Source organism: Pantherophis guttatus, chromosome 1, assembly GCF_059756535.1.
Source record: "Pantherophis guttatus breed Tessera chromosome 1, ASM5975653v1, whole genome shotgun sequence".
NCBI classification, from domain to species: Eukaryota; Metazoa; Chordata; class Lepidosauria; order Squamata; family Colubridae; genus Pantherophis; species Pantherophis guttatus.
The window spans coordinates 252,555,353-252,574,228 of NC_142063.1; the positions used below are offsets into that span (position 1 = coordinate 252,555,353).

At 40.1% G+C, this 18,876-nt stretch overlaps 1 protein-coding gene across 1 annotated transcript; it reads right to left on the reverse strand.

Moving 5' to 3' along the window:
* Nucleotides 1-1,410: 1,410 nt before the first annotated feature.
* Nucleotides 1,411-13,551, reverse strand: SERINC1 (serine incorporator 1). The gene is made up of 11 exons (XM_034418709.3): nucleotides 13,435-13,551; nucleotides 13,104-13,319; nucleotides 9,800-9,961; nucleotides 9,090-9,250; nucleotides 7,283-7,362; nucleotides 6,715-6,852; nucleotides 5,396-5,565; nucleotides 5,200-5,290; nucleotides 4,457-4,598; nucleotides 4,132-4,362; nucleotides 1,411-3,687 (listed from the first exon to the last, which is right to left on the reverse strand). The coding sequence occupies exons 2-11, from the start codon at nucleotides 13,140-13,142 to the stop codon at nucleotides 3,549-3,551; spliced, it is 1,353 nt and encodes a 450-aa protein (XP_034274600.1). The 5' UTR covers nucleotides 13,143-13,319; nucleotides 13,435-13,551; the 3' UTR covers nucleotides 1,411-3,548.
* Between the last annotated feature and the right edge of the window lie 5,325 nt (nucleotides 13,552-18,876).

Genomic DNA, 18,876 nt, shown 5'->3' on the forward strand with positions numbered 1-18,876 from the left:
TATATATTTTAGGGACTTTAGAATACAAAGGAAAGAGATTGGGGAAGGAGAATGACTGGCTCCAGACTGGGTTAATCTTTTCCACAGAAAGGAGTTCTGCATGAAGATACTTCTGGCTGTGGGATAGAGGGATCAACCTAGTCTAAAAAATTTGTTGGATTTTAACTTCAGCTATACAGATACCCGTCCTAATAAGTGAAAGCCATTTCTTAGTAGATTATTTTCCCATTTCATTAAAACCCTGCTGCTGGAAAGTTGAACTAAAGTTTCCAGGTATGTCACCAAAAACAATGTTTATCTGAACATCTATTTGCAAATGCCAGACTATATAGGCAGTAGCTTCAGTTTGTGTGTGTTTAAATAAGAAGTGGAGACACATAGCTATGAAATATATGTGTATAAAGGACAATTGAGTGTTGTAATGTATTTCCCTGAAAATAAGCCCTAACACCCACCCACTCCAAATAAGCCCTACTTAAATGCCTCCGCAGCTGGCCAGCTGCTCATTCCATCTGGTTGCTTATGCCGCAAGGCGGTGGGATGGAGCTGTCACATGCACCCCACACTGGCTTATCTCAGGGCCCCCACAGCAAGGCCATCCATGCCCCAACACATGCCTCGCCTCGCGGTGGCTCCAGCAACCCCATCCAGCAGGGCCTCAGATGGCCTTTGGCCCACTTCTGCTTGTGTTCACACAGCCATAACAGAGCAGGAAGCCAAGCAATGTGCTGGTGAGGCAGCTGTAAGGCAAGGCAGGGTCGGGGCATGGACCCCAGCTTCAGAACATGGAAAAGTAAGCCGGTGCACAGCGTATGGGACAGCTCCACCACCTCACAGCCACAGCACCACTACATCATTTGGCCTCCTGCTCTGTTGTGGCTGCATAAGCAAGCAGAAGAAGGGCTGGCGGCCATGCAAGGCCCTGCTGGATGGAGCTGGTGGAGCCACCATCGTGAGGCAGGTGTGTAGGGCAGCTCCACCCCCGCCTTGCAGCGGTGGCACTAGCACGCCATGTGGCCTCCTGCCCCTGCACCATGAGCAAGCAGAAGTGGGCCTCCCATGTACCAGTACTCTTAAAGTACATGGGGGGGGGGGGACAAAAATCCCCAGAAAATAAGCCCTAGTGCTTATTTTGGAGCACAAAAGAAAATAAGACCAGGTCTTATTTTGGGGGAAACACATTGCAATTCAAGGTATCAATGCTGATGGATATCTTTTAAGCCTTTATGGCTTGGGGCCATCTCTCCCCAGCAGTGTCTACCTGTCCTGTGAGATTCAGCAGAAGCAAAATAATCTATGTCCCAACTATGAGAGTGTGTCATCTGGCAGGGCCCAGGAAGAATCTTTTCTACCATGGTGCTTACAGTTTCATTGAAAGGTTCACATTAAAAGCGGTATCGAGATTAAATAGCCAGTATGAATGTTTTATTTATAGCTACAGCATAATACACTCAAAATGACTAAGCAGTAATTGCATTTATGTTCAACTTCATCAGCCTGTGTATTACAGTGAATAAATTTAAACAATTACAAATGCTCAGGAATTTCGAGAAGACACCTGCAATTGAAACTGAACTGGAGAAATCTGACATTGGGAGCAATGGATAATGTATTTACACTTCAAACAAACAAAAACCAGAAGCTGAGTATTTCAAAGTACTTCGCAAAGCAGGACCAATATACTTAAGTATATACTGGTAGTCTTAAGATTTTGCACTTGTAAAGACTGCCTGCACTGCATCCAATGGGACTAGTAGCAAGAGATGACATAAAAATACTTAAAAGTCCTATGCTAAAGTCAATGTCCAATGCAAAAAAACAAATGGCATCACTGTAAATCTCAGCTGCTTAATGCAAATGTTTTTAAGGATATTATATCTGCCAATACATCCAGCGAACCGTTATTAAAAGGAGTCATTTTTTTACTTGCAGTCTAATGATCACTAAGCCAAAAAGATTAGTGTTCCTACCTTTTTTGTCCTATTTTTAATATTTTATCAGCATTTCCTACATTATGTTAGTTACTAGCAAAGAAAGACTTGAGAGCCTTAGATCTTGGTCTGAATTGCTTTCCAGCAGCCTAATAATACCTTTAAATACTTAAGTGTTTTTTAAACTCAGCGGATTCAAAAATAATTTCAATGACATGCAGTACTAATACAATTGACACAGCATTCACTTCAAAGACAAAAATGTGTACAAAAATGCAACAACTTTTCATGGCTAGAAAATTCAAGTTTTTCCATCCATTTTAAGTAAAACCATGAATATTTCAGATTCTTTTAAAATAAGCTCTAGTTAAATTAAACTTTGCAGAGAAACACTCCTTCAGCAAGAAGCAAAAAAGTAGATGTTTGTGTGACAACTGAATCAAGTCCTAAATAGAATGGCTATTGAGGATTAAAAAGGAATAACTCCAGTGAAAATAGCTTCTGAATTATAAATGCAATCAATCTATTGGTTATCCTTGCTTTGTTCTTTTCCCTGTAAAAGTGAAGTTAATTCCTCTGCACAACAGTTTCAAAGGAAAGGCAAAGATAATCCAACAAATTAATGCCTTTAAACTTCAACTATTTTAAGATAACAAATGTAAACCGATTACTAACTTCCAATCCTCCCTTATTCATTCAATCAGGAGGGCAAAGACTGCACTAAATATCCTAGCAATATTGTAGGTGACTCTAAACTGGTCTGATCCCTCTATTTCTTTCCTACTCCTAATTTTCTCCCTTAACAGAGTCCTCATATAGATCAGAAAATTGCCAATACAGATAAAACTATTACCCCTCACCGTGTTTAAAAATAAATCTCATGTGGAATCAGTCTGCATTCCCATTTTAAAAACAATCACAAAGATGAGGAAATTAAATGCTTGTTACAAATTTAGAATCTCTTAGATCCTCCCCCTGCATTCTGTCTCTTAGACATACTCAAATATCACAACTGCTCTAAAAGTAAAGGTGCCAAGGGAGAAATAAATGGTAAGCAGGTGAATCCCCCACATCCATTTTGCTTTTAAAAGGCCAGGTACCTCACTTCTCAAACATTTTTTTTTAATTAAAACATTACAGCTGCTACTTGCTGAATTTCTACCTCTTGCAAGTAACAAGTCAAATACTTTAATTTTGCATGTGCTTGCTGTAGCACTTTGGCAGCTCATTACACCTTTAATTACTCCAGATAAGTGCAAGTTGCTTCACAAACACCTTAACTACTGCTAACAATATGCAACAATATGCTGGAGGAATGCAGCAATCTTCTTATTTTGTTTCTCACTTGCATTTTGTGAAATAAAGCCTGTGGAGCTGCAGCTGACATTTCTAGTTTGGCCCTGAATCTAGGAGCAATCATAATCAAGCTCAAGTAGGAAAGCAGTCATGGTAATGATAACCTGATTTAAAATTGGCCATGCATAATAAAGACAGGATAACCTACACTAGTATTAAGTACACAAACACATATTTACAATTATTTCTTAGTACAGAATAGCATTAGCATCAAATAAGCAACTAAACAATAAAAGCTTTGGAAAAAAAAAGATGCTTAGCTTAGTCAAATTCACGATTTGTTAAAACAAGTGGAGCCACCAGAGTCCACACATAGAGAATGATACCAATCCAGCTAGAAGAAATCTTCACCCAGACAGAAGGCCATTTACTGGTCATTTGTGCAGAGGCAGGGTCAGGACTGAAAAAGATAATAAATGCAGAAAAGGTTTTTTAGATTCACCTGTGCAAACAAGGAAATCAGTTTTCTTAACAGAATTCATGCAGTTTACAGATATTCCCCTCCATCTCGTCAGGGATCAATCCATTTCCATTTTATTGATCCCCCCCCCCCTCAAACTACACAGGATTCTCTTATTTTCAGAGAGAGATTGGGGTGAGGCTGGGCAGCAGAAAAAATGGATGGAGGACAGGCTAGAATAGGATGCACAAAACAGAAGCGCTCTGCCTATTCTACATGCATAGTTCTGGATCCAATTCTGGAGTCCAATACTTGATCTGCTGCCGCATTTCAAGCTTCATAAATTAAAAGCACTTCCAAAGCCAAGAGTAGTGGGGATATGTAAAAAAAATGCATATGGCACAAAAATGTTACCTTTCCCCAATTTTCTATACACCAACTTACCTGTACCAATTAGTTAATGTCATCATGATATAAAGAGAAGCAAGGAAAAGCATGAAGTGAAAGAAAGAATAGCTGTAAGTAACTCCGTCTTTCTCATTGTCAACAGCACGGTGTAAATCATCTCCATCGTCTTGGGAGCCTTCACTCCGAGGAAGTCCATCTTCTATCAGCGTTGTCTCATCGCTAGTCAGAGTAAGTTTGTTTACTTGACTATTATTAGATGTTCGGATACTGCAAATGGAAAAATGGGCAGTTACTAAATACCCAGCTAATGTAGAGTTTAATAGTTGACTTTGTGGAAAAGTTTTCTGAAAGTTCCACTAACCTTGAATACAGAACACACAGTAAGAACAGGATGAGCCCCACAATTCCTTGGGCATCCCACCAATGTACCAGCTGACCCTTGCTTGGAGGGGTTGTGGTATTATATCCAATTATGTTCAGCAAACTTGGATTGCACTGTCTGTCTAGATGAATATAAGAAATTGACATTCTAAGCTATTAATCCAATATGTCTCATTCAATTTGAATCAGTATTAAAAATAGTCATAATACTTCATGTAAATAATGCACAAACAATATAGATAATGCACAAACAATGCTTATGAACATCCTTCTAAAGATGCATAATATGTAGATTTACATTATATATAAAGGAGGAGAATAAGAGAATGATGAGCTGCGCTGGTGCAGTGGTTAGAATCCAGTATCGTAGGCTAATTCTTCCCACAGCCAGGAATTTGATCCTGACCGACTCAAAGTTAACTCAGCCTTCCATCCTTCCTAGTTGGTAAAATGAGGTAAGATAGATTGTTGGGAGCAATATGCTGACATTTGTAAACCTCTAAGAGAAATCACTGTAAAGCACTATATAAGTCTAACTGCTATTGCTATGAGGTGCCAATTAAATTAATCTCTACTATGAAATCTGTCTAAAGCCATCCGCTCAAAAACATGTATAATACCTCAAGTATCTTTAAAAGCAATAAACAAAAAAGGCTCTTCTAGTGTCGTTTTATTCCAAAGCTGTATAGAGAATATGTTTACCAAATTGTTTAGTCTTTTTACCTGGCTCATTGGTCATTGCTGCCCAAGTAAGGTACATTATATAAACTGTGATCACAGATGATTGCAACAAGCCAGATCTCGGTTGTGATTCCTATGTACAGAAAGAAAGAGACCAATTAGGGCTTTGGAAAAAGATTGCTTAAAAAATTATTCAAACATTTTCCAAGTATTTGTAAAAAAACAAACAAACCCATACCTGTATTTTGGGTAAAATTGACATTACAGATGCTCCAATACACAGCATCATATTAACACTGATAAAGGCCTTATTTTCAGAACAGCCATCTGGATGAGTATAGTAGATATAAAATAAGACAACTGCCACCAGAGACAGGAGATAGTTTAGGGCTGTGGCAGACAGCAATGCTGTTAAAAAAAAAAAGAACAAAAAGGGACTCAGATTGTATTAGCATCTCTAAGAAATTTATTACTGGGCTGCTTTAAAAAGAAAAGCGAAACTACACTACTATTGTAACTGATGAATTCCCAAGAAAATCTGGTGCCTTCACATTTTTCCCATAAGGGTTGGGAATTTTAAATGTAATACAGCTTAGAAGGCAACAGGCTGAGGAATGCTAGTCTGAAAGGGTTAGCAAAATGACATCTGATCTTCATGAGTAGTAATGCATATATTCAGCACGCTGGCAAGTGGCCTTTCGTAAAATTTGCAGGAGGAGAAAATTCATACAGGGCAACTGGTACGTGGGAGGAAATCTCTTATACTATTTGGGGATAAAACACATTCCCACAATTTTCCTGTATCAGGTATCATGAGGCTTGTGAAAAATGCAAAATCCTTATTTTGGGTTGGTGATGGGTAGATATTATTTTGCAAGTAACTAGGATACGAAAATAGAGTCAGTTTGGGGTAGGGGGCCAAGGCTAGAAACCAGGAGACCATGAGTTCTGGTCTAACCTTAGGCACAAATCTAACTGGGTGACCTTGGGCCAGTTAACTCTTTCATCCCTAGGAAGCAGAAAAGGGCAAAGCACTTCTGACATTTTGCCAAGAAAAATGCAGGAACATGTCCAGACCCAAAGGAACAAAACAAAACAAGAATATGAAAACCAAGAGGACACTTTTCTGATCAATAAAGGAGAATATTTGTAGCTCAGACCAACAATCAAGTAAAGCAATACCCCAATCAAGAAACTGCCAAAGAGCCATCAGTAAGCAGCCCAACCAAAGAATCTCTAAGACCGCCCCCACCCCCACAGATAGGCAAGACACCAGAATATAAACTGACAGCAAACAGCACTCCTTACTAGCACTGATGATGTTACCTACTTAGGGTTGTGAATTGCCAAGTTAGGGTTGTACCAAGTTAGAGTAATGAAACGAAGAAAAGAAGCAAGAAAAGAAGCAAGAAAAGAAGCAAGCTCAGAGAGCATCAAGGACCCCTCACACATTTTTGAGCTCATAATTCCTAAAACTAAGATTGTGGCATCTTACATTTCAGTTTTAAGACCAAAGCAACCAATCAGGTCATATTTTAACAACAAACTGTGCCATACCTGCATACCAGCATCTTGAGTTTCCTTCCTCCATTTTCTCAACCCACGATTCATTCCAAGAGTGGGCGAAATCAATAAGTAAAACCAGCTGAATAAGAATGAAGCAGAAGGCTCCGGACATACCTACAAGAAACCACACTAAGAAAAAGAATAAAAAATATTAATTTTACATTAGGATTATTTTTAGTATCAAAACACTATTATTGTCTAATTCAGAACAATTACTGTCTAATTCAGAGCAATCAATGTGCCTTTCTCTAGACTTAAGAAGCTAAGAAATAGTTAAGTATACCCTTCATGGACCTCAGGGAAAACACAAAATGAAACAGGAGGGAGAGGGGAAAGAGAGAGACCAAGATAGTAGGAGACATACCGGTATGATTAAAAAACAGTTACACATGTTTTTAACTACTTAATTAGGACTGAGAATCGCGGTTTAGCCAAATGGTCCATTCATCCATCAACAAAACAGTTCAGAATAGAAAAATGATCAAATAAGGTTTCTATATCTAAGAAAGCCTCAGGAAATATTTTGCAGAAAAGATTAAAGATTTTCATGCAACCTTACCAGTTGTAAAAGGTCCTTCTGGAATAAAAAATGCTCCCACAGTAATTGCAACTGCTGTGATAAACTTGAAAAACCAGAATCTGAAAGAATCACCATATCCAATCTAAGTGACAGTAATACTTAATATTTTTAAATGCCTAATATTCAAGAAATATTTTAGGTTATCAATTCCATTATATTTGATACAACAGCAACAACATTACTTATACAGGGTGGAAAATGCTATAAGACTATAACCAACCACATGTAAATTCAGTAGCCAGCAGTACAGTGGATAAAGTCTAACATTTATAATGTTATAGTTCTCCGAGAAGTTGAGCTCCAGAAGAGAATTTCCCAAATAAAAAGACATTATACACTATTCCCTGGCTTCAATAGTTAAGAGACATGGTAAAGAAAAATCACAACTGTGGTTTTTCTATAAAAGAAACTTATCTACACAATCATAGCCCTAGAGAAAATGCTTACATCTATAAGGTACAGGATATACAATGTAAAATGTACTGTTTTATTAGATTTATCCTGACTTTTATAAAGCATATCAAGGTGGTATACATTGTCTTCCCTCCTTCAATATTTCCTGCCACCACCATTCAGCCACTCTGTGTTTTGGGTTAGACTGAAAGAAAGTGTGACTGATCCAATGTATACGACAAAGGACGAGCTACATTGCTACAGTTAAGCTATGCCTAGCACTAAAGATTTGGCTGGTTATTGGAAACAAGAACTCAGTGTTGTGAAAATACAAAAATTACCATTCAAGTTCAGACTAAGTGACTTCGTTTTACTATCCCCATGATAGTCAGATGAATAGATGCATGTAAACAATCATGGTGTAGAGCAGACTAAGCAATCCTTTCTGGATAGCAGATGTATCTTCCGTCGGACCAGAGAAAGCTTACCAACAGCCTACTGAAATTACTCGCTTATTTTTCAGTTGGGGGGACAGGGAAAGACATACGAGAAGGTTCTTTTCTGTCATATCCATTTTTTATTTTGTTCCTTTAATCTGAGAATTGTACTAGCAAATTTAAATGTTATGATTTTGGTCTGTTTTCAAAGATTTTGAAATTGGGAATTGAATTATTCCTATTTCTATTTCTCATGCACTTCCCTCATCTTTTTTTTTTTTTTTTCCTTGCTTTAGGTTTCAGGGAGCTGCCTGGGCTAGAAAATTGCTTATCCCGGTATAGACTGATAGCAATTCCTTTCCTTTGTCTCAAGAGTTTAAATTTACAGAAACACTCAATGATCCCTGCATTCGTGCAGTCATAATGAATAACCATAATTCAGTAAGTGAAAACATAAGTTTTCTTTTCTGTATTTTGAAAATTACATAATTGTTGATTTTTTTTTAAATTTGATTTATATGCCGCCCTTCTCCGGAGACTCAGGGCGGCTTACAATGTGCTGAGCAATGTGCTCAGATTTTAAAAATGAATCCATTACAGAGCAATAATATTATTAATAAGTCATTTCATTTGATCAGTTTATTCATTGAATTTATAAGACCAAAAGGATTAACACTGTTGGAAGTGTTTTGCTTCTACCAAATTTATGTTGGATCATTATTGTAGGAACATGTTGTAACCTCTAATTGTTTTAAATTTGTGACTATATGTGTCAATTTGTGACACAGCAAATTTGTCCAACCTCATACAATCCATTTGTGTTGGGACTGCAATTCAAAATTTCCAACCAGCATGATTCTGGAATATAACGTACTTGGAAGGTACCAAGTGAAACATAGACAGAAACACATTAGTTTAGACAGTACACATTAGACAAGCAATCATTTCTTTCTTACCCATTATGGACTGATGCCCTTGGATCACTGCTGCTCTTTACCTTGATCATCAATAGGGAAAACAAGAGGAAGAACATGGCCAAGCCAAAGCATACACGATACACTGCTTTATACCCTACTAGAACATCACAATTCACCTGGCCATCACAGAACCCAGGAATCTGTAACAAAACAGCATAAAAAGTATTAAAATGAATTCACAGAAAATGTATAATGTCTGCTTTGTAATAAGGAAGTCTCAATGACTATTTTCTGCGTTTCCTCTAAAGAAACTGGAGATCTTCCAACATGAATAGATTCATTCCACAAATTTTATAATATTAAAACTGCACATCAAATAAATAACTGCTCTGTTTTCTAAAGCCGTGTATAAAGCACACATTTGCAATCAGACTTTGAAAATCATGACAGTTCCAGAAATTGAGTGCTTACTTCAGCAGGGCTGTGATACTACCTCTTTCCCATTTTAAGATTTCCTGTTTAGCTTGAGCTTCCTGAACTGCCTCCTTATCACTCTAAACATAAGCTTTCTTCTCCTAAACATAAGACAAGCATTATGGCCTTTATTATACTAGTACAGATAATGGCTCAGGTATGATCAATAACATACCATACTACTCAGAGCAAGAATTCTTCACAAGAGATAGATGCAAGACACCAGGGTTTATGCCAAACTAATTTTAGCATACTTGTTTCAATAATGAACTGACCTTCTTCAGCTGTTCTTCCATTCCTGGCATTAACATCACACATGCAACGCTCACTCCAAGAAGCAAGAAGAATGCATATATCAACCTTGTTATAGTGGAGTTATTTCCACTGGGACAACATCCACACAGCAGGCAGGGGGCACTACCACACAAACATGGTATCTGATAAAAGAAAAAAGGAAGAAGACAAGTAGTAATACAGCCAAAGATCCCCGATCACCTACTTTGCTTAACTGAGAATAATTAATTATAATCTGTCACCAGCAATCTTAAATCAATCTTTAGCTATCTGGATGTGCTTCACAATATGATAGCTGAGAGTTATGGGAGTTGTGGTCCAATATATCTGATAGGCACCTTATTGTGCAGTTATCCTAAGATATTTCAATTTGTTCCTAGAGGAACTATGTTTATGTACTAGAAATATGAAATTTGAGCAGGTGTTTATTGGGCTCTCTGAGCATTAAGTCACAAGCAAGAAACAGCAGAGTTGATGTTGCAATATCAGCTCTTATGTGTTTCCATGCCTTCATGGGAAAGGGAGTACTCACAAAAAGCTCTTAAAAGTTCTCCTCACCAAAAGTACCCACCACAGTCAACAAAAAGCAGAATCTCAACTACAGAGTAAGTGCCATTTTCATGCAGTGAATTGTTGGATTGCTTCAGCTTAAATTCCTTTCTGTTTAAATTGGAGTCATTAAGATGGGAATTATAGATTGCTCAGAGTGGATTTTAAAATAAATGTTAAAGATATGTATATTTTTTGCTGAGTTTGAAAGAAATAATCTGAACTACAATTTTTACATACACTTTGGAGGAAAAGCCCTTAGGAAGCCTTGGTAATTTTTATTTTGTCTTAAATCTAAATTCATCTAAAATAATTCTGATTGCATGCCAGGTATAACCTGTTTTCAACCTTTTAGTCCATGAAACTAATACAGGTAATCTTCGACTTACAACAGTTTATTTAGTGACCATTCAAAGTTACAATGGCATTGAAAAAAGTGATTTATGACCATTTTTCACACTTATGACCATTGTAGTATCCCCATGGTCACATGATAAAAATTCAAATGCTTGATACCTGACTCATATTTTTGATGCTTGCAGTGTCCCGGGATCATATGATCACCTTTTGTGACCTTCTGACAAGCAAAATCAATGGGGAAACCAAATGTACTTAACAACCATATTACTAACTTAACTGCAGTGATTCACTTAATAACTGCGGGAAGAAAGGTCGTAAAATGGAGCAACATTCACTTAGCAAATGTTTTGCTTAGCAACATAAATTTTGGGCTCAATTGTGGTCATAAGTCGAGGATTACCTGTACTTCAATATTTGCATACAACTAAATACTATGTCTATAGTAAACATATTTGAGAGAATTTTCTGTCCAAGAAAATTGGGCAGAAATTTCCCTGATCCTAACACAAACAATTTTCCAAATATGAACAAAAACTGAAGGAACTTTCTATTTCCTAATCTGATCCATTTATCTTGACTTCAGAAAGCAAGAATATATTATAACACAGTTTAGGCAAACAATTACTGTCCTAGGTTATGTTCCCTTCCCCCAATACCACAAATTGTCTATAATTATTTAACTTTAAGCTATAAATACTTAGCCTTTGTCAAAAGTTATTAATTTAACTTCTCATTTAACTTCCCTTCGTGCACATACAGTATTAGGGTCTGATCATGATGGGATGTTTAAACTACTACAGAGTTGGGATTGAGCTGGATGTCCACTTCAGAGTCATTCCATATCTGACATTCAAATGTCAATCAACAAAAAGTAGGAAATGGCAGAGATTATCCTGAGAAGAGGCAAGTCCTTTTTATTTTTTCATTTTTCTAAGGAGAAGACCTGCCTACAATAATCCTGTCACACCTGACAATAGAGTATGTTGCCAAACTATATCTGGGACCACAAAAAGATAATACAACTTTTAATAGACCACAAGCCATACACATTCCATACACAGTCTCCACGTCAATTCAAAAACAATTCTAGATCTCTTTGAGCTAAAGAGCTGCACTGATTTATTCCAAGCTTAATTGTGATATCTTCAAAAAAAAGTACAACTCCTTAAAAAATTGCTGCTCCCTGTAGAGCTAGTGTGTAATCTGTTCTCTGCAGGAACATGGGCTTCATCCCACCTCCCAGCCTTCAAGCTTTAGATCTTCCAAGGGAATCTGACATAATTTCTTGTTCAGTCCCCCTTCCAAGAAACTGTTAGATTTTTATTTATTTTTGTGAAAAAAAATCAATGTACATTTTTGTGTATATAACCAGACAACTGCATGCAGTACAAATGCATGCAGTAAGAAATAGATAAGTGGATTGAAAATCTAAGCAATGTCTCTTTAGTGAAGAGTAGAGATGTGAGGAGTCTTGTGATGGAAAGACCTAAGGAAGTCAAGTATTATAGTGATTTTTACTCCTTGTTCTTTGCATTCTAAGGGGAGTAGATTAAAAGAGAAACATGCAACTGCTTTTATATGGCTTCTAAAGGATATGGGAATGGTACAGAAAATGGAAGCATCTTGAAGATCCTGACTACAGCATTTTCTTAAAAATCTCATACAGGATGTGGAAATTGTGTATTTCAACCGACCTGTAAATTTGTACACTGAATTCAAGGATTATAAAATATCCTACATTTTCTGTAATCCGTTCCAAAGAGGCCCAGCGGCTACCAACTGCACTCAAGGGCTACAAGTAAATGACTATTATTCTAACACACTGCAGCTAAAAAGTAGCTTGAGCCTTTTTTAAAGGTCTTTTAGGATTTTTCTCCCGTCACTCTAGCAACACACCATCAGGAAAGTTAAAAAAAGAATATATATATTTTTTAAATCGGTATTTCGGGCGGGCAAGCCAGGAACAAATAAAACAAAACCCACCGCGTGTTTCTTTCGGAACAAAGCCCGGCAGAAAGAAATGTCAAGGTACCGCAGAGGCTTCGCCCACCTTTTCCATTACTAGACTTTTATTATGATATTAGCCAGGCATGAAAAACGCTATTAAGTTCTAACTCGAGAGAGATGGAATGCCCCCAAAACGAGATCATCCAATAACGAAGAAACGCCAAAAGAGCTTGTTTTATTTTAACAAAGAAGGGAGGGGACCCGAGAGTGAAAGGAGGGGGGGGTAGAGAACCCAGCCCTGCATCGCGCTTGCGCCTCCAGAGAGCCCGCTTGCCCGCCGCCCGCGCCCCGAGATCTACCGGCCCCGGGAAAGAGAGGGGAGGGGGGCAAAGTGGGTGGGGGGGGCTATATAACCCAGCACCTCCTTACCCAGCTGGACAAGGAACACAAGCCCAGAACCGCCCCCATCTTGCTCCTCGCTGTGCGACGGCCCTTCAAAGATGGAGACGGCGAGACGGATCAGCTGGGGCTTGTTTACTCCCCAGCTCTTCTTTTCTAGCAGCAGCGATCGCGACTGAGCGTCATTTCCAGGTCGAAGGAGAAAGAAACGCCCTGTCGCCGCCTCCTCGGGCTCAGAGTCAATGTCTGAATTGAGAGAGAGAGAGAGAGAGAGAGAGACAGGCGTTGATCTTCCGGGTTCTTGTGAACCGGGTCCCAACCCCTCCACTCCACCCCACCTCACTCCCGTCCTTTTCCGCACCATCACTCCCTCCCGGAAGAAGTGGAAGCTGTTTGTCAGTAGGAAAACGATGCAGAAATGCAGCAGCGGCAGCAGCGACAGCCTGTCTCCCATAAAAGCAAAAAAGCGATAATCCCCTTAAGGCAGTGGTTCTCAACCTTCCTAATGCTGCGACCCTTTAATACTGTTGGAAGAAACATCCTTCTGGGTTCTGCTCCAAGTGGGGAAAACAGACACTGGAAACATGGAGACTGCTTGGAAAGATGGTTTAATGGTGGACAGGATCACATGGCTTGAGTTCCTGAACAGAAAAAAGGGGCAGAATACAGTAAATCCTCGGGTTTTTATGCTCTCTCTGGCTCTGCATTTCTTGGGGCCACAAAAGAGTATCCTGATTGGTTGTCAGACTCCCAGGGGGTGGGGGTCTTGCTGGCTGATGCAATCTTCCCAGGTGCCATGTGGTGAGCCTCGTCTAGATGGGTCCCATTGTGTTAGTTTCTGTTGCTATTGTGTAGAGGGCTAATCCTATCTTTCGCAATTCCTACTATGGCTCTGCCTGAAGGAGGTAGATCTTTGTTATGTAGAATAGACTGGCCCAAGCCTTAATGGCCCATTGACAAAGGGTGGGGGGGCAGGAAGATGGGAGCTGCTTCAAAACATGCTTATCCCAGGGAAATATAATATTCTGCCTTTTTCATATTTCCTAAAATATTTCACTCTTCCAGGAGAGGGGTGGGTGCTAACTTCCTACAATCCCTACTCTTTTTTTTTTCAAAACATGAGTTTTGAAACAAGTTCTTGGCAAAAGATTAAAATTGATCAGGTCAGGGAGGCTTGATGAGTGCTTTTAATGCTCTAATGCAAAGGGGAGGCATTGATAGAGGCAACAGAAAAGGATTCCTTCAGTGGCTTCCAAAAGCTTTCAACCATGAAGGTCTAGCAGCCAGGAAAAAATTTCTTGTAAGAATTTTACAGTATCCAATTTTCCATGCCAATTAATTTCAGACTTCAGATATTACTTTCTGTGAGCTTCCAGTCAGGTTTCAAGCAAACACATGTCCCAAAATTTTTCACAGCCATGATTTTCCTTTAAATTACAGGCTGCCCATTTCATGGGTTGATTACTGAACCTGCCCTAGCTCTTTATTGCATCCAGGATTTGTGAGTCCAAATTGAGGTTAGCCAGTGTACAATATCCATTCTTTTTTTTCTTTTTCTTTTTTTTGGTGTTACACATAATGAGCCCTGGGATTTCTACTCATGAGACCACCAGTGCAATATATCTTCCTTTACTGGGCAACTGGGCAGCATCATTTGTGAGTCACAGTCAGGGCTTGGGTTTTGGAGATCACTTTTCTGCTATCTCTTCAAGTGAGGGAATTGCCTGAGGGGGGATTGCCCCCTCCCCCATCAAATTAGCAGGGAGATATGACTCCTTGGGCTTTTAGTGCCACAAAGCAAAAATCAACCTAGGAGAAGCTTTGTGTGGAGGTAAGGGAAGGGAATAGTTTCAATCTAATTCTGAATAGTGTGTGTCTCTCTGTGTGTGCATGTGTATGCAGCTACTTTTACAATACAGGCAATACAAACATTTTGGGCATATTTCTCCTCTCCACCAGACAGAACTCTAGAGTGTACATAACTTGCTGTGGCAATCACTCTCAAATACAACTTACAATAAACTGATTACAATATAAATGAGACAAGAAAGAAAACCTTACAATGAATTTCCACCTTCCCCCCATAGTCTTTCCAGCTGTCTTCTGGGAATTGAAAAGAGTCTTTTGGTCTTTACTTCTACATCTCAGGGTCTTTTCTTTAATATCTGCTGGGTAGCATGCTTGGTGGTAAGGCTGGTCAGTCAGGCTTGGAAAGGTCTGCTCCACTCTGGTTGCTGTGCTGACTTTCAGTGGAGACTGGATTCAAACCCAATTCCTGGTTTAAACTGATGGAGGGTCTCCTTTGGAGGCAGCATCTGGATCCATGTGCTCTGCTTCCACAGGTTGCAGAGTCCTTTGTGCAGGGCTGAAAGACATGAGAACAGGGTCCCCTCCCCCCTTTGTGGGTAATCTTCCCAGGAAAGGCATTGTAACAGGATTAGAGATGGGGGGGGGTTAGATAGCTTGCAGGCAGAGTTTGAAAAGAAACAACACAACAATATTGCAGTTACTAAACAGATAATGCAGTTTCAACAAAATGGAGACACAACAGATAAGAAAAAACTAGATTCACATGCTTCAGGAAAGAGATGAACAGGTAAACCCATTTGAACACATACAGTAAATGCAAGACTGATTTTTTCCTTGTAAACAAACTTAAAACGTTTCCTCATAAACTTGAGTTGTTACTTTAAGATACAGAGAGAGGAGGAGAAAAAAAACAGAAATGAAATGAAATGCTCTCTTTAATCTGTGTTTGTTGGCCGGACAAACACAGGGCAAAGGCTCTTTCTTTCTTTTTTCTCTCTCTCCCCCATTTTCATTGCTTCAACCCTTTTTTTTTCTTTTCTAACAATTTAAAATTCTTGTCTCTAGAGATCAGATACATTTTACAGTTACAATTACCTCGAGGGTGCACAAAGACTTAGACACACACACATAAAAAGAAGAAGGACAAAGAGAAGAAAGCAGAACTCTGAGATTTCACACATACTGATCATTCCCACCATAAATCTCAGTTAAATTAGGGAAGGCACAAATCTTAAAAATACCACGTGGTTGCATAGAAGACAGAGACAAACAAACAAACAAAACAAACAAACAAAACAAACAAAAACCCCAACATTCCTATTTATATATTTCCCTTTTCTTTTAAGTACCTTTATTTAGCCAAATTTGTCTCCCGGTGTTATCTCTTAGCAAAGCCCATTTTTGACACCATTTTCCTAATTTCCTTTTATCCATGCCCCTCAATATGGGCACCCGCCTGGCGTCCCAGGCCGCGAGCACTTCTTCCACTGGGGTCCCCGCCACCCGCAAACTATCGCTACCCATGACCCTTTCCTTTTCTCCGGAAGGATCACTTCGACTTAGCCGGGTGGCACGCCGTCAGTTTTCAGAGAAAAAGCTCTGGGAAGGACTTCGATTCCCTTACGAAGTATGGGCCCCTTCCTCTAGGGAATCACCACAACTTTTCGGATCCAAAAAGGGGATCCGCGAGGACCTGCTGACCCCTGCAGCTAGGTGTGGGCACCTCCTCTTACACACACACACGCTCGCCCCGTGTCTGGGCTGGACAAAACCGGGTTTCCCTTTCACAATTTATTTCCCCCCTTCACACGCTTGGCTTTTGCTCGGCTTCCATTCCTTTTAAACACAAAGTTCCACATTTGGCAACCCCCCCTTGCTTTCTCTATCCTACCGGTCATGGCTCGGTGGAGCTAGCAGTAGGCAGAGGTGCGGCTAGAGGTCACTCAAAGACGTGAAATCAGACTGTTTTCCAGGTGGAATCCCACACACACACTTCCTCCTTCCCTAACAGAAGGTCCTGTGCTCTGGCAAAACCCCCATGCTCTCCAGACTGTTAGTCTTTCTGCGGCTAGGAAATGCACAGAGGAAGCAAGATCCAGCTGTACTTGGGAGAAGGGCCTTCACTCACACACATGCAGGCATACACAAATTTCCCATGCTTTTCCATACTTTAAAATTAAAATTTAGAGGTACTCACCTTCTTTCCAAGCAGCCTTTGAGCTCAAACTCAAAACCCCTTTAAAACCTAGTTCCAGATGGCCAAGGTCCATGAAAACATGCCCACAGACTCAATGGGTCTGCTGCTAGCAAGGGAGGCTTACCTGGGCCTGGTCCATTGGTTAGGTTAGCTTGGAGTCCCATCTGGGTCGCCAATTGTTGGAAGAAACATCCTTCTGGGTTCTGCTCCAAGTGGGGAAAACAGACACTGGAAACATGGAGACTGCTTGGAAAGATGGTTTAATGGTGGACAGGATCACATGGCTTGAGTTCCTGAACAGAAAAAAGGGGCAGAATACAGTAAATCCTCGGGTTTTTATGCTCTCTCTGGCTCTGCATTTCTTGGGGCCACAAAAGAGTATCCTGATTGGTTGTCAGACTCCCAGGGGGTGGGGGTCTTGCTGGCTGATGCAATCTTCCCAGGTGCCATGTGGTGAGCCTCGTCTAGATGGGTCCCATTGTGTTAGTTTCTGTTGCTATTGTGTAGAGGGCTAATCCTATCTTTCGCAATTCCTACTATGGCTCTGCCTGAAGGAGGTAGATCTTTGTTATGTAGAATAGACTGGCCCAAGCCTTAATGGCCCATTGACAAAGGGTGGGGGGGCAGGAAGATGGGAGCTGCTTCAAAACATGCTTATCCCAGGGAAATATAATATTCTGCCTTTTTCATATTTCCTAAAATATTTCACTCTTCCAGGAGAGGGGTGGGTGCTAACTTCCTACAATACAGTTCCTCATGTTGTGGTGACCCCCAACAATAAAATTATTCCTAAAACCATTGAAAATATGTGTTTTCCGATGGTCTTAGGCGACCCCTGTGAAAGGGTCATTCGACCCCCAAAGGGGTCCCGACCCACAGGTTGAGAACCACTGCCTTAAGGCAATGCAAGGCATGCATGAAAGACAAACGCAGTTGCAACCCCGCATTGGGAGTATGAGACGTTTGATAGAAATGTCTGGACGTTATTATTATTATCTTTATTCTTTAAATATGAAACTCAAGTCAACTGAATATTCAAAAATGCATCCCAAATACCATTGACTGGTGCTAATGGTTGATACGGGTTGCTGCCAGCGTCCCAGGCATCAACCAAGTACCTTCTTAAGATGTAGGATGTCCCAAGTAGCGCAGTTTTTTGCAGTTCCGCTGGTGTTATTGTAGGAAGTTGCAATTTGCTGATGTATGTTATAAAATTCTTGGATATGGTACCAAGTACCCGGATGACAATGGGTATCACTGTTACATGTTTCATCCATAGCCGTGTAGTTTTGATGGCCAGGTGGTGATATTTCATGATTTTTTCCAGTTCTTTTTCTTCGACTCTGGCATCTCCTGCAGGGGTGGGTTCTAAATTTTTTTACTACCGGTTCTGTGGGCGTGGTTTATTTTGTGGGTGTGGCTTAGAGGTCATGTGACTAGGTGGGCATGGCTAGCTGGTCAGTGATTTCTGGAAGGTCCTTGCACTTACGACCAGTCCTCGCACTTACGACCCGACTCATTTGTTTGCTTTTAACACTGATCAGCTGTAGGACGGCCCTTTGAAGCCCTGCGGCAAGAATTTAAACAGTTTTTTTCCCTCTAGTCATCAGCTGGGACTCAGGAGGCAGCAATAGATTGGGGGTGGGACCAAATAAAAGGTAAGAATAACATGGGGGGGTGGGCGGGTGGGAGGGGGGGAGAACCGGTTCGGTGACATCATATTGTCACCGCTACCGGCTCGGCCAAACCGGGAGGAACCCACCACTGATCTCCTGGTACCCCAATGTTAATAAATTG